The sequence below is a fragment of the Xiphophorus maculatus genome, chromosome 16 (assembly GCF_002775205.1).
Source record: "Xiphophorus maculatus strain JP 163 A chromosome 16, X_maculatus-5.0-male, whole genome shotgun sequence".
In the NCBI taxonomy this organism is placed as follows: Eukaryota; Metazoa; Chordata; class Actinopteri; order Cyprinodontiformes; family Poeciliidae; genus Xiphophorus; species Xiphophorus maculatus.
Window position 1 is genome coordinate 3546235 of NC_036458.1, and position 15026 is coordinate 3561260.

The 15026-nt window shown below is 38.9% G+C and overlaps 2 protein-coding genes across 3 annotated transcripts; both read left to right on the plus strand.

Moving 5' to 3' along the window:
- Positions 1-2386: 2386 nt before the first annotated feature.
- LOC111611567 lies at positions 2387-4686 on the plus strand. The gene is made up of 2 exons (XM_023348500.1): positions 2387-2939; positions 3031-4686. Exons 1-2 carry the CDS (start codon positions 2819-2821, stop codon positions 4548-4550), a joined length of 1641 nt encoding a protein of 546 aa, XP_023204268.1. The 5' UTR covers positions 2387-2818; the 3' UTR covers positions 4551-4686.
- A 2240-nt stretch (positions 4687-6926) lies between these two features.
- Positions 6927-13235, plus strand: rundc1 (RUN domain containing 1). 2 transcript variants are annotated; one of them, XM_023348464.1, is made up of 6 exons: positions 6927-7457; positions 8569-8577; positions 8677-8835; positions 10985-11183; positions 11273-11368; positions 11717-13235. In XM_023348464.1, exons 1-6 carry the CDS (start codon positions 7077-7079, stop codon positions 12583-12585), a joined length of 1713 nt encoding a protein of 570 aa, XP_023204232.1. In that variant the 5' UTR covers positions 6927-7076; the 3' UTR covers positions 12586-13235. The 2 variants fall into 2 exon arrangements, with proteins under 2 accessions (XP_023204232.1, XP_023204233.1); XM_023348465.1 differs by lacking the exon at positions 8569-8577.
- The last annotated feature ends 1791 nt before the right edge of the window (positions 13236-15026 follow it).

The following is a 15026-nucleotide window of genomic DNA, read 5'->3' on the forward strand; positions in this document are numbered from 1 at the left end:
GTTTATGTCTGTAAGATTTTTTGTTCATGTTTTTTTAGCGAAGATTTAGCTTAGTTTGGGTTCCCACAAGTCTGCCGTTCAATGAAAATCAATCTATGTTTTCAAATTAAATTCAAAAATACCCTAAGGGAATGCAATAAATTAAGAAAAAAGTTACATTTGTGATCCTATTAACTATTAAATCAAGTTAAAAGCAAAAACAAGCGGATAAAAAATAGCTTACATTATGTATTTTATTTTGTACATCCCATATCAAGCCTTTATGTCAGTGAAAATTGCACTGACACAAATTCACATTGATCTTGAATTCTACAAAATCATTCCAAGGACCTACTGACCAACCTACAAACCTGCATAGGGTCACAAAAATTGCAGCACACTTGGTAAATATGAAGTAATTTAGTCTTCAATGTAAAAACTAAATATTAGTGTCAATTTGCAACTGAAGACCAATTAAACCGTTATAATTGAGGGAAAAATGCAGTGCGTGCATACCAGTTTTATGTTAAATAAATAAAATACGTCTTTAAAAAAAACAACAACATCTTGGCACATTTTGTCTTCCATACTTGTTGCAGAAGACAGCACCAGTAAGCAAACCACCCTCGTATTTCTAAATATAAATGTAACAATGCCGGTTAGAATTTACATTCCCTACAAATAGGAGGACAAAAAAGTATTTAAAAATGTTATTTTGGAAATTCCAGAATCAACTCTGCTTCCTGTGAACTCTGAGTAAAAGAGCAGCTTTACAAACCTGCGCACTGTAAGCGACGTAAAAGAGAAAGAAAGGTGAATGTAATGCAACGTCAACCTAAAAGTAAGGGAAACTCTCAAGGACGTTATGGCATTTTACTGTCATTGCATAAATATTATATGTAAAATATGAAGGATCTTTTAATTTGGAGACATACTCTTAATTTAATTTTATTGTATGTAATAAAATCTGATGGTAATATGAGTTTAAATAGACTAATAAGTCGTGGGACAGCCCAGATGATGATGATGATGCCATTGCTTATATTAGAGCAGGGTTTCTGCCAATTTTAAAGTCCAAAGAGAAAGATCCCCTCCAGCTAAGTAAAACTTCCTCAGAGGCCGAAAAATATAGAACCTGTTGAAAACAAACAAAATAAAGACAACCTGCAAACTTATATTTCTGAAATATAATATAAAACATTACATCCCTAAGTGCTGGTTCTTTTAATGTCATTCTGTTGTGAAAATTCAATGCAATAAGTTATTCTCCATTTTTATTAGAGATACATTTTAAAACATTTGTTCGTTTTTAAGCCTTTTAGTCAAAATTATCAGGCGTTATTGTGGAAGGTCCAAAGAGTAACTTGTACTGTGTGTGTTATGACCAAAAATATACGCTTACAATTATTTGATAAAAATGTGTAGTTTATCACGCTAACTTTAAAAAGTAATGTCTGTCTAAATGCTGACTTTGCGGGTTTTTCTGAAATGCTTTTATTTTGAAAGTAAATCCCCTCCACTTCCGGTGCGTCATTGTTTGTTGAAGCTAACTTTCGTTTTTCTCTGTTTACATATGAATCGTCTTTTCCAAGATGGCGATGCACCCGTTTCTCTGGCGATGATCCTCTTAATTTTTGCGCAGTTTTTATAAAATAACCACCGGGAATACGTTGTCGACAAACCGACGGTGGGTGAGGGAAACTCTGAAGTGATCTGCACCGTCCAGAATGTCCACGGAGGAGCTAGGAACTAGGAGTGCTAGGTTTTCGATTTCTCCCCAGATTTGCTGAAACAGGCCAAAAGACCCTGAGTCCAAACTGATGACTCTGATGGCTCAAATTAGCCTCCATTCATCCATTCATCCATTCATCCATTCTTCTATTCTTCTATTGTACATGTGGTCGTTGCAGGCTAAAGTTCTTCAGGTCAGGTCAGACGAACCATCTCTGGGCTCCAAAAGGTAGAAATGTAAAACGACCCTTATCTGGTCATTACCGGGATTTTCGACCTCCCCCCTGAAGTCCTGATAGAGGGTCAAAAGACCCTGAATACAAAAACTGAGATTAGCATCCATTCTTCAATTGTGAATGTAGCCATTGACCGTCGGGCCAGAAGGTGGGAGTGTGAATAGTCCATGTTGGGGGTGGGTATCTATGATACCTACAACTCGTCAGTTTAGTTTCGAAGCATACATGAAGTGTTTTTGGAGAGATGTGACCTTTTGCAGCTGATCCATGATGTTGTGCTGCATTATCCAGGTCATTTTGCCAAATGTACATAGAGTTTGCAAAACATACAATCTGTTTCAAGAAATGTGCAAAGGTTTTTCTAAAAGAAATTAGTAATGTTTTTCTTTGAAATAAAGCTAAGAGGGTATAAAATGACAGTTCAAAAATAAACTAACCAAATTAATTGTGTTGATCCACCTCAAAAAAACATGAAAAAAGTGTAAGCAAAAGAGATCTGGGTCTCAGGAGGTTATAATGAATTCATTGTGCTTTGTTGCGTCAGTAATGGCTTTATTTACAGAACAATAGCGCCTGATGAAACCAGATTATAGGATGCAGGCTAAAGTTCTTCAGGTCAGGTCAGACGACCCATCTCTGGGCTCCAAAAGGTAGAAATGTAAAACGACCCTTATCTGGTCATTACCGGGGTTTTCGACCTCCCCCCTGAAAGTCCTGATAGAGCGTCAAAAGACCCTGAATACAAAAACTGAGATTAGCATCCCTTCTTTAATTGTGAATGTGGCCATTGACCGTCGGGCCAGAAGGTGGGAGTGGAAAATGCTGTGAAGTATAAATAGGGGACTGCTTCACTGTAGTCCACAAGAAACAAAATGCAGAAGAGGATCTCCGCTCAGCAGGCATTGGAACTGATTCAGAGCAGTGCCAGCCCTTGGGATTCAGATGGAGAAGACATCAACCTTCAACTGGATTCGGACTCTGAGCTGTCTTCAGGTTAGATTTCTCAACCTACCTAATATATTTTCCTGACTATTTCTTATTTAGAACAAAACAAAAAGTTAATTTGAAATTGTTTATCTTGCAGATGAGGAGACTCTCCCTCCACCTCCACCACAAAAGAGAGCTTGTTTGGGGAGTGAGCCGTCAGAGACCGCGAAAGATGGCACAGTGTGGCGTGAACAGCAAGTGGGGACACATCTCCATTTCACTCCTATAGAGCCATACGCCACAGATGGAGAGCCAAGCGCTAAGGCCAGACGAAGTATCCGGAGTCGCCTTCAGAGCTTCCTCTGTTTCATCACCATTGACATGCTTCGTAGCATTCAAGAATGGACTACTCAACATGCACGTCACACGGAGCAGCAGGATTGGTTCATGGGTCTCCCGGAACTAACGGCATTTATTTCCGTCGTCATCTTGCGGGGGGTGAACAAAGTACCATCACTATGTGACAGCTGGTCAGCAAACCTGGGCAACCCAAGGATCATTGCAACTATGACCCGATGCCGCTTCCAAAACATCATGCGACACCTACGTTTTGATGACATGCTTACACGCAGAGAGCGAGCGGAGACCGATAAGTTTGCTGCAATCTCCGATGTTTGGAGAGCGTTTGTCACCAACTGCATCGCATCCTTCAACCCTGGTCGACACATCAATATTGATGCACAGCTTTATCCATCAAAGACTCGCTGCTGTTTCCTGCAATACATTGCAACAAAACCGGACAAGTTTGGCATCAAGTTTTGGGTGGCTTGCGACTTGAAGTCAAAGTATATCTGCAATGTCTTCCCATATCTCGGCAAGGACCCCAGTCGTCCCAGCGGGGAGAGACTGTCCGAGTCTGTAGTGATGAGGCTGATGGAACCGTTCATGGACAAGGGCAGAACTGTAACCACGGACAATTTCTTCACATCACTGTCACTTGCACAACGACTGCTTAGCCGGAAAACCACTATCCTCGGCACAGTCAACAAGAGACGCCGGGAAATTCCTCAATCCGCTTCACAGACGGATCGCACTGCATTCACCACTCAGGTGTTTTCAACCACTGGTGCCACGCTGACGGTGTATGCGCCCAAAAGGAAGAAGGCCGTTTACATTCTCAGCAGCATGCACAGCGTGGTTGAGACTGAGGATACCACCAAAAGGAAGCCAAACACGGTCACGGAATACAACAAAACAAAGTGTGGTGTGGATGTGATGGACCAAATGGTGCGGGAGTACAGCGTGCGTGCAGGAACACGGAGATGGCCAGTTGCGGTGTTCTACAACATGATTGACATGGCAGCACTGAATGCACATGTGCTTTATCAGGCATGCATTGGGGTGAAGGAGAGACGGGTAGACTTCCTTGTTGAACTTGCTAAAGAGTTGGGTAACTTTCATGTGAATGAGAAGAAGGCACACAAGGAAAAACTGCTTCGGGAACAACCTTCCACACCCAGCCCAGGCAAAAGGGCGAAGTGTCAGGTCAACCATCGATGCAAGACCAATAATGCGACTCTGAGATGCGTTGACTGCTACAAATACACATGTGGCAAATGCACCAGGGTCATACCCTGGCAATGCCAGGTATGTTCTGACAGTGCAGACGGACTGTGAGTGCTGAAATGCCAGTCACACAAGGACATGCCACTCAGCCCCCCACTGTGCCTAGTGTAAATATGTGTGGAATTGTTTTATTTCTTGTATTTTTTGTGTCGTTTTTAATGACAAGAATAAAACGCATTTAACCAAATAGCAGTTGTTCTTTTGTATATTTCTCATGCTGGAATTTCAGTCCTCTTGACTTAGACACAAATACTTCTGGTCATTGCTCACAGCTGTACCTGGCTGTAAAATTTCTAATTCTCCATTTAAAATATTATAATGAATTCATTGTGCTTGGGTGCGCCAGTAATGGCCTTATTTACAGAACAAAAGCGCCTGTTGAAAACAGCTAATAGGATGATAGCTTAAATCCTTCAGGCCAGTTGGACTATCTCCAGACTGAATAGGTATATGTCACAAAGGACTACCTTAGGCCTTTCTAGTGTTTAAGAAAACCATTTTGTTTTTTTAACCCTCTTAATTCATTTTGTTTATTAAAATAAACAGCTATTTCCAAGCCGTTCTGCTATTTTGGTGGGTGTTGATGGTAGGTAAGCTACATAGACAATATGTTTGCAATTGGGACCAAAATCTCAGGTTTATTTTATTCAGGGGCCTGAACATCTAAAAACAAATAAATGTATTTTAATTAGAATTATTAAAGCTATTTTTTATTTTTTCACTTTTATTTGCAATAATTACAATAAACTAAAAATACAGCATGTTAATAATACAAGATATTAACATCTGATTTTTGTCTAAATGGGATTTGTAAAACATTTTTGATATGATACATGACTAGGATTTAAAAAATTTGCATGGTTAAAATAAAAAATAAATAAAATCAAATGCAATGTTCTTGGGTTTATTGTCTGTAAGATTTTTTGTTCATGTTTTTTTAGCGAAGATTTATCTTAGTTTGGGTTCCCACAAGTCTGCTGCTCAATGAAAATCAATCTATGTTTTCAAATTAAATTAAAAAATACCCTAAGGGAATGCAATAAATTAAGAAAAAAGTAAAAGCAAAAACAAGCGGATAAAAAATAGCTTACATTATGTATTTTATTTTGTACATCCCATATCAAGTCTTTATGTCAGTGAAAATTGCACTGACACAAATTCACATTGATCTTGAATTCTACAAAATCATTCCAAGGACCTACTGACCAACCTACAAACCTGCATAGGGTCACAAAAATTGCAGCACACTTGGTAAATATGAAGTAATTTAGTCTTCAATGTAAAACCTAAATATTAGTGTCAATTTGCAACTGAAGACCAATTAAACCGTTATAATTGAGGGAAAATGCAGTGCGTGCATACCAGTTTTATGTTAAATAAATAAAATACGTTTTTAAAAAAAACTACATCTTGGCACATTTTGTCTTCCATACTTGTTGCAGAAGACTGCACCAGTAAGCAAACCACCTCGTATTTCTAAATATAAATGTAACAATACCGGTTAGAATTTACATTCCCTACAAATAGGAGGAAAAAAAGTATTTAAAAATTTTATTTTGGAAATTCCAGAATCAACTCTGCTTCCTGTGAACTCTGAGTAAAAGAGCAGCTTTACAAACCTGCGCACTGTAAGCGACGTAAAAGAGAAAGAAAGGTGAATGTAATGCAACGTCAACCTAAAAGTAAGGGAAACTCTCAAGGACGTTATGGCATTTTACTGTCATTGCATAAATATTATATGTAAAATATGAAGGATCTTTTAATTTGGAGACATACTCTTAATTTAATTTTATTTTATGTAATAAAATCTGATGGTAATATGAGTTTAAATAGACTAATAAGTCGTGGGAAAGCCCAGATGATGATGATGATGATGCCATTGCTTATATTAGAGCAGGGTTTCTGCAAATTTTAAAGTCCAAAGAGAAAGATCCCCTCCAGCTAAGTAAAACTTCCTCAGAGGCCGAAAAATATAGAACCTGTTGAAAACAAACAACAAAAAAAGACAACCTGTAAACTAAGATTTTTGAAATATAATATAAAACATTACATCCCTAAGAAAGTGCTGGTTCTTTTAATGTCATTCTGTTGTGAAAATTCAATGCAATAAGTTATTCTCCAATTTTATTAGAGATACATTTTAAAACATTTGCTCGTTTTTAAGCCTTTTAGTCAAAATTATCAGGAGTTATTGTGGAAGGTCCAAAGAGTAACTTGTACTGTGTGTGTTATAACAAAAATATACGCTTACAATTATTTGATAAAAATGTGTAGTTTATCACGCTAACTTTAAAAAGTAACGTCTGTCTAAATGCTGACTTTGCGAGTTTTTCCTGAAATGCTTTTATTTTGAAGGTAAATCCCCTCCACTTGCGGTGCGTCATTGTTTGTTGAAGCTAACTTTCGTTTTTCTCTGTTTACGTATGAATCATCTTTTCCAAGATGGCGACGCACCTGTTTCTCTGGCGATGATCCTCTTAATTTTTGCGCAGTTTTTATAAAATAACCACCGGGAATACGTTGTCGACAAACCGGCGGTGGGTGAGGGAAACTCTGAAGTGATCTGCACCGTCCAGAATGTCCACGGAGGAGCTGTCGGCTTCGGATAGCGAGACTGTGTTCGCCAGCGCCGGGGAGCGATGGGCACCGGTGGGCGCCGTGGCCAGCCCCGAGGAGGAGAGCGGCGGCCGGCCGAGGCAGAGAGGCTCGTCGTCGGCCACCGATGAGGAGATGGCCGCCCGGCTGATGAAGCTGGAAGAGGAGCAGGACTTGTTGAATTCGTCTCTTTTAGCGCTAACGTCGCACTTCGCGCAGGTTCAGTTCCGACTGAAGCAGATAGTTCACGCTCAGAGCGAGGAGAAGGAGAGGATGCTGGCCGAGCTGGAGGAGTTCGCTTTCCGGGGCTGCCCGCACGTCGTGGGCTGCCGAGCCCAGGACGCCAAGCAGCTGGAGAACTCGGTGAGACTTCCAGCTAATTATGGTTCAGAAATACATTTAATGGTTTAATAATATAAGAGTATTGTTTCTGGCGTGGTTAGGCTTATCAGAGGGAAGATAAACACAAACAATATATTTAACAGAAAAGGAAGCATTTAATATATAATATGTGTTCAAGCCAATAAATATCTCTAAATGAAAATTTGAACAAAAAGGCGGTGGAGGGGACTCTGAGATTTTGAAATTAATCTCAGAATTAAAAAAAAATACTTGGAAATTTCGAAGTTTGAAAAGTCAAATAAATTGCTAGAAAAAAAATCAGCTTCATATAATACATTTTCTTGACAAAATTAGAATATTTTTGAGTTTTAAAAATATAAAAAGATTGCTATGAAAACGTTGACATTTTTAGATTAATCTCAGAACTCTAGAAAAAAAACTGGAATACATTTGAAAAAAAAATTTGAAATTAATATCAGAAATTTTTGTCGTCTTTTTCAAAAAAAGGAAATTTCTGACTTTGAAAAGTTGTAACCTTGTTAGTAAAACAAAATAAATTAATACTACACCAAATGTTTCTGTTTTTGTTAAGTCCAAAAAATATCTTTGTTTGTGTTTCATATCTTGCACAGAACTAAGCTCAGACAAAAAATCTGTTTTTCCTGGGAAAAGCTAAGAACTTAAACCACTTTTACTTTCAAAGTATACATTAGGGTGCAATTTTTTGTTTAGTAGAAAACATAAAGCTTAGAGACAATATTTTAGACAAAAAGTCTTATGCCACACATTTGCATTCAGAACTGACGGTGCTTTTTATCCTGCTCATTTTAGTTTTTGGGAATATGTCAACATCAGATTGATTGGTGCTTCTATCCTTAATGCAAACTTTAAATTATGCTTTATGTGGTTGCAAGTGTTTTTTCCTGCTAAAACAGATGCATAATTACCATCGTATTTCCAGATCTGTGGTGGAAATGTTGCCTTGTTGAAACCTCCTGCAGCAGCAGATCACTATCTGCTTTAAAAACAGCCGCTTTGTTCCCGCTGCTTTTCCTGCTGATGGGAATTTTCAGCTCGTTGTGTTTCATTTAAAAGCCTCTTTTATTTCTTTTGTCACATGCTTCATTTGCAGGAAGATCTGGTGAGTAGATCTCGTGTAAACATTGCGCCAAAAGCAGCTCCTGAGAGGCGTGTGTGTGGTTGATTTATAATGGGTGTGTGTTTGTGTGTGTCCTGTCAGAGCGAGAGGGAGAAGCGGGAGCGACTGGAGGCGCAGAGGGAAAAACAAAAGGATCTCATCGTCCAGCTGAAGACGCAGCTGGACGATCTGGAGCGCTTCGCCTATCAGGAGGGCAGCTACGACTCGCTGCCACAGTCCGTCGTCATGGAGAGGCAGAAGGTGTGGAAATGCAAACATGCGTCACGCTTCATGTGTCACGTCATAAAATCCACAGGTTGTACTTCCACTTTTAAACATCAGGCATATAAAGTCCAACATGCTCACATCTAAAACATTCAGACTAGAGATGCAAACAATTAATTAACCAATCAACTAATTTTTGATTAGTGGCTTATTAGACTAAAATGAGTTCCAATCATCAACTGACAACATCTACTTAGATCTTCTTTAGTGTTGTAGTTTGTCCGCCATCCAGCAGAGGGCGCCGCTGGTCATCCTGAAGGAGCCTTAGATACAGACACAAAAATGGTCCCAGAGCCGTAAAGAGAAACTGTCCTACTTGGCAAAAACTTGGGCATTTCTGAGTTTCAGCTGTCAGACATTTCTACATTTTTTCTACAAAATTTTCTTGCAAATTTTTGACTTTTCAAACTCGGAAATTTTCAACTTTTTTGTACAAAATTTTTGAGATTGATCTCAAAATTTCAGACTTTTTTCTCATAACTTTTTGACTTTTGAACTTTTTTTTTCTACAATGCCCGTAATTCTCACATACTTGATTCTTCATTTAACAACCCAATTGGTCCTTGTTTTTATATTTTATGAATATGCCAAAGATTAATGTGAGAAAAACACACATTTTCTATTTACTCAGTCAGTATTTAATACAAAATAATGTTAACATTAGATGGGATTGTTTTAATTCTGTATGTTCTGAAACATTTAACCCTTTTTTGTTATGGAAAGAGAAAATGGCCACTTATTGGTTAATCTTTAGTCAATAAGATCAATCAACTTTAGATTAACTCATTAATTGATAACTATTATCCCTTATTTGCTCTCCTACCAATGAGAAATCTTGTGCAGAGTTGAAGTTATATTTAGACAAATATGAGCTTGTCGTTTGGCTTTCCCAGAAGCAACGCCACTTTCCGTGTTTACCTACCTCAGTGTCGCATTCAAGGAAGTCACGGATAAACAGCTTCTGGAATTCTCTGATTAGTTTGATGAGAATCGACAATAATTTTTTTTAGATCAGGAAATGTTGAGATGACAGGAACTGGGTGAGGTTTCTTTACCGTTGTTTGTTTGATTGGAGCAGTGATCCCAGCTTCTAAATTAATTGAAAATAATTCATTTAGAGGTGTCCAAATCTGTTGTGAAAGGACGGCAAGTTTCTCCAAATTCCTTCAGTTTCCAGTTTTTTTTTCCCCAAAAAATATATTTTTTTGTGATGCTAATTATTATTATTGATAATAATCAGACGGGAAGAAAAACACACAGCAACGGTCTCTACTTCCAGCTTTTCTTGCTTTTTTTTAAACACATTTTTATTAGTTTTGTGTTTTCAGTTTCTCTATTAAATGTTAATTACATGTCTGTTATTACCAAAATGGTTTAATAGGACTATTTTACAAAAATGTAAACATTTAATTTTAGGAGTATTTTTACTGCACTGTACTTTTTATTTTTACTTGAGTAATTTTATTATGAAATACTGCTACTCTAAATTTCTGGATTTTCTACCCAGTGAGTGAAAAACAAACATGTTTTAACCAAAAATTCACCAGACACACACCTTCTTGTTAAAGTTTCATAATTTTTATATTGAAAGAAACTGATTTGGAACAAATTTATTTTGCCTGATTTTGTTACTTTTTGTTACCTTTATGAATTATCGTCATTTTGGTCCCTAAAATCCACAAATTTCCATTTAGTTTAATATTGTGGTCCAACTGATGATGTCATTTTTAAATAATTTGATCAGCTACTCAGTAGATAATTAGATTTTTTCCCAGACATTTTTTACTCTTGTGTAAAAATCTGTTGCAGTAGTATTACTCTTACTTGAGTGCAGTTTTTCTTACCCTGCCCATCTTTTCCTAATATTGACCTGGATTCAAAGTTCATATAAGTAGAAGCTGTCAAACAAGATGGCTGCCTTGGCTGTGCTGACATGAGTCCGAACTATGGAAGCTGAAATCCAGATGTTTCAAAAATTAAATCTTTAAAAAACCAAAAATAATATTAGAATTGATGTAGCGCCCTGGTTTTAGTTTATTTGGTTCCATGACCTTGATGGAAATTCTCCCGAAGTGATTTTCATGTTTTGTTTCAGCTTTTACCTTCAGCCTGTTTCTGTTTCCAGGTCATCATCGACGAGTTGATAAAGAAGCTGGACGTGAATCTGAACGAGGACATCGGGAACTTGTCCCCGGAGGAGCTGAGACAGCGGGTGGACGCCGCCATCGCTCAGATCGTGAACCCGGCCCGAGTGAAGGAGCAGCTGGTGGAGCAGCTGAAGACCCAGATCAGGGACCTGGAGATGTTCATTAACTTCATACAGGGTACGCAGGACACACACGTGTTCATTCTGGGTTTTATTCTTGTTAGATTGTCTCTTTTTAATCATATTTTTGCCTTTTCTTATTTAAAGATGAGGTGGGGAACCCTCTTTTGTCAGATGGAGGGCAGAGTCAGCAGCCGAAAGCAGTTGGAGCCAACGGCAGAGCTGCAGGGATGAAGAAGAAAGGTCAGCTTATTACAGACAACCAGAGAGTCTTAAAATGTATTAAATTCACAAAAAAAGAGAATCATTTTTCCTTAAATAGGTTAATCACAGGACTTACATTTTGTTGGGGCAGGACGTTTTAATCCAGGATATTCCATGTAGTCATTTGTTTTGTCTTGTTTTGTTTTTATCCAGGACTACGCTAACTAGCCGCTAATAAATCCATATATATCTATATATATATCTGTCAAACATCTTAAATTACAGTTAATATCTTAACTCTTAAATTATAGTAGGTGAAACCAGCAGAGTCCCAGTTCTCTGCTGGTTTCATTAAGCTGCCTGTCCCTGTGTTTCTGCCCCCCACAGTGGACCCGGTCCAGGCCGAGCGGATGCGGGACACGGGCCTGCAGCTCATCCAGAAGGCTCTGGCCGTGCTGCAGATCTTTGCTGCCAGTCAGTTCGGCTGCTCGGCCGGCCACGTCCCCCAGAACCTTTGGCCCCAGGACTGTCCGGGCCGGGACTACGGCCCCCTGCTGCAGCGCCTGGAGGCGGCCGTGGAGAAGGTCCGGGTCCTGGGCTCGCGGCGCCATCCCTCCGTGGAGCACGTGGTGAGCTACAGCGGCGGGGCGGCGGCGGCGCTGGGCGCCCGGGACGAGCTGACGACGGCGGTGAGGAAGGAGCTGGCGGTGGCGCTGAAGGACCTGCTGGCCCACGGCCTGTTCTGCCCCTCGCAGACCATGAGCCTGGTGCTGGCGCCCATCTCCTGCCTGCTGCCCTACCGCCCCGCCCCGCTCGCCATGCACCCCTGGGAACTCTTCGTCACGTACTATGAGTCCAAAAACGGGAAGGCGTTCGTGGAATCGCCGGCCCGAAAGCTGTCGCAGTCCTTCAGCCTGAAGGTGGGCGGCGGCCCGGGGACGGTGACGCCCAAACACTCGCTGCTGTGGGCCGTCCACTCGGTGCTGAAGGAGCACGGCCGCTACAAGCGCGGGCCGGACTCGGAGCTCAAAGCGCTGGTGTGCATGGCGCTGAACGAGCAGCGGCTGGTTTCCTGGATCAACCTGCTCTGCAAGTCGTCCACTCTGATCCAGCCGCACTACCAGAGCTGGAGCTACATGGCCCAGACGGGCTTTGAGGGCGCCCTGCGCATCCTGGGCCGCATCAGCCACCTGCGCTTCAACCTGCCGGTGGACCTGGCCGTGCGGCAGCTCAAGAACATCAAGGACGCCTTCTGACGAGGCTCTCCGCGGCGCCGTTCACTGCAAAAACACAAAGTCTGACCAAGAGTTTCTGTTCAAAATGTCTCTTTATGTTTAAAATAAGACAAAACTAAATCACAAGAAATACCAACTTATTTTAAGTCAGTTATTATCAAATATTGATAGAAATAACTCACTGGCAGATTATCTCACTTATAACGTAGAGAAAAATGTCTTGTTGCCATGGAAACTAGTACTTTTTATCAATATTCAAGAACTACGTACTAAGAAATTTCTACATCTTGCTGAAAAATTAGTTTTGTCTTATTTCAAGTGTACTAAGAATTTTGCAGTGTACTCTAACCCGTTACAGGTTGTTTACATGTGCATGAATGTGTTTCTCCTCTAAACATGCCTTACGCTGCAAAAACACAAAGTATTACCAAGTGTTTCTGTTTGGTTTCTGTTTCAAATGTCTTATTATGTTTGAAATAAGACAAAACTAACTCACAGGTAACATTTCAGCAAGAAATACCAGCTTGTTTTAAGTCAGTAATTACTGAATGTTGATAAAAATCATTGCTTCACTTTTAACATGGGAAGAAATATCTTGTTGCCATGGAAATGTGTACTTTTTAATATTCAAGCATTATTTACTGAAAACAAGCTCCTATATCTTGCTGAAAAGTTGCTTGTGAGTTAATTTTGTCTTATTTTAAGTGTACTCAGAAAATAGAGAAAAATACTTAAGATTTAGTGTTTTTGCAGTGTAGAGTCACCTGCGATGACCTCACCTTTAACCTTCAGCCTAACGCCAACATCTTTGTGACCTTTGCTCATCAGCTTCTTCCTCTGCTGGACCTGATGGCGCTCTAACCTATGCAGCAAACATCCTGAGGAGACATGCACTGCAAAAACACTAAATCTTACAGTATTTTTGAACAGAGCTAAAGTAAAAAACTTATCGATATTGATGAAATCGTACTAGTAGATTATTTCCTATAATATGGAAACATGTCATGTTATAAATGAAATAATCTACCTCTAGAACCAGCACTTTTTCATCAACACTAAGGAATTATTGACTCTGCCAAGCTTCTATATCTTGCTGAAAAGCTACATGTTTTGTCTTATTTTGAGTTTACTGAGATATTTTCTCTAGAAACTAGACCAAAATAGTTGGTAAGATTTTGTGTTTTTGCAGTGTATGTAGCAGCAGAAACATTCCTGATAAACTCTCTAGTTCTTGTTTATAACTCTGGATGCTGTTACGCAAACAGGAAGCTTCTGTGTAGCAAAAATCACCAAAATAAAAGCTCTCTGTGTGTATGTGTGGGTGGCGTTGCTGTTATCGTGCAGCTTTTTGGTCAAATGAACCACCGAATGTGTTCCTGTGTTTCAGTTCTGACTGAGCTGCTGCTGATGATCATTTTTATTCCAGATTTTATTTTATTTTCCATGAACAGCAAATCCTGTCCGTAAAACCTGAATGTATGAACTGTAGATGCTATTAAACTGACGTTAGTTTGTATTAGTTGTTTATTTTGTTCATGTGTTTGTGTCAAACCTTCAGCTGTAGAGCACTTTTCCAAACTTCAGTTGTGGTTTGGGTATACTTACTGCACACTTTTTATTTTTGTTGTTATGTTTAGATGTTTATTTATTAGATGAATTGCTTTAAACACTTAAAGTGGCTGCTTTAACTGTAGCAGTTCAACCTGGGAGCATCATTGAAAACAATTAATTCTATATTTATTTAATTGAAGATGGTGTATGGGAACATATGAATTGTTATTTTTGGTTTTATTATATTTAATGTAAACCTGCAGTTGTAAAATAATAATAAACCAAGTAAAAGAAGTTTCTTTTTTTAATCTTCGTTTCTTTCGTCTGCAGCCTCCAGGGGGCGCCACATTCCCTCATCTATCTATCTTTCTACCTATCTATGCATTCTGTATTAATGTGTACACAATAAAGTATCCCAATCTTCAAATTTTATATTTCAGTCACGTGTTTTACTTTGCGATGCAACATTGTTAATATATTTTATTTTATTGTTTTCTTTTTAAAATTTGGCTGTCTTTTTCCACGATCTGCTTCCATGTTGTTGAGGAATGCAGAATATTAAGTAAGTATATAATATGTACAATATTATTAAATCAAATTTAAAAGAAAGAAGGTTGTACCTTTAAATTCCTCCTAAATCCGTAAGAAGTTCGTACTTATTTAAAGTCTGTACTTTAAAATGTTCAAATTTTAAACATTTATATTTGAAATGTAAAAATAGTATTTACATTTTACATTTAGATGTTTAATAATATATATGTATTTTTTCTAAAAGATAATCCCAATATTTCCAAAATAAAATGATTTAGGAAGTGACGTACTTCACGTTTGCCCTCTGGACTTCCTTTTCCTGTTAGCGGCGGCCGTAGAGAAGCATCAGTGAGTGAATTTTTCCTCAAAATAATCCACAT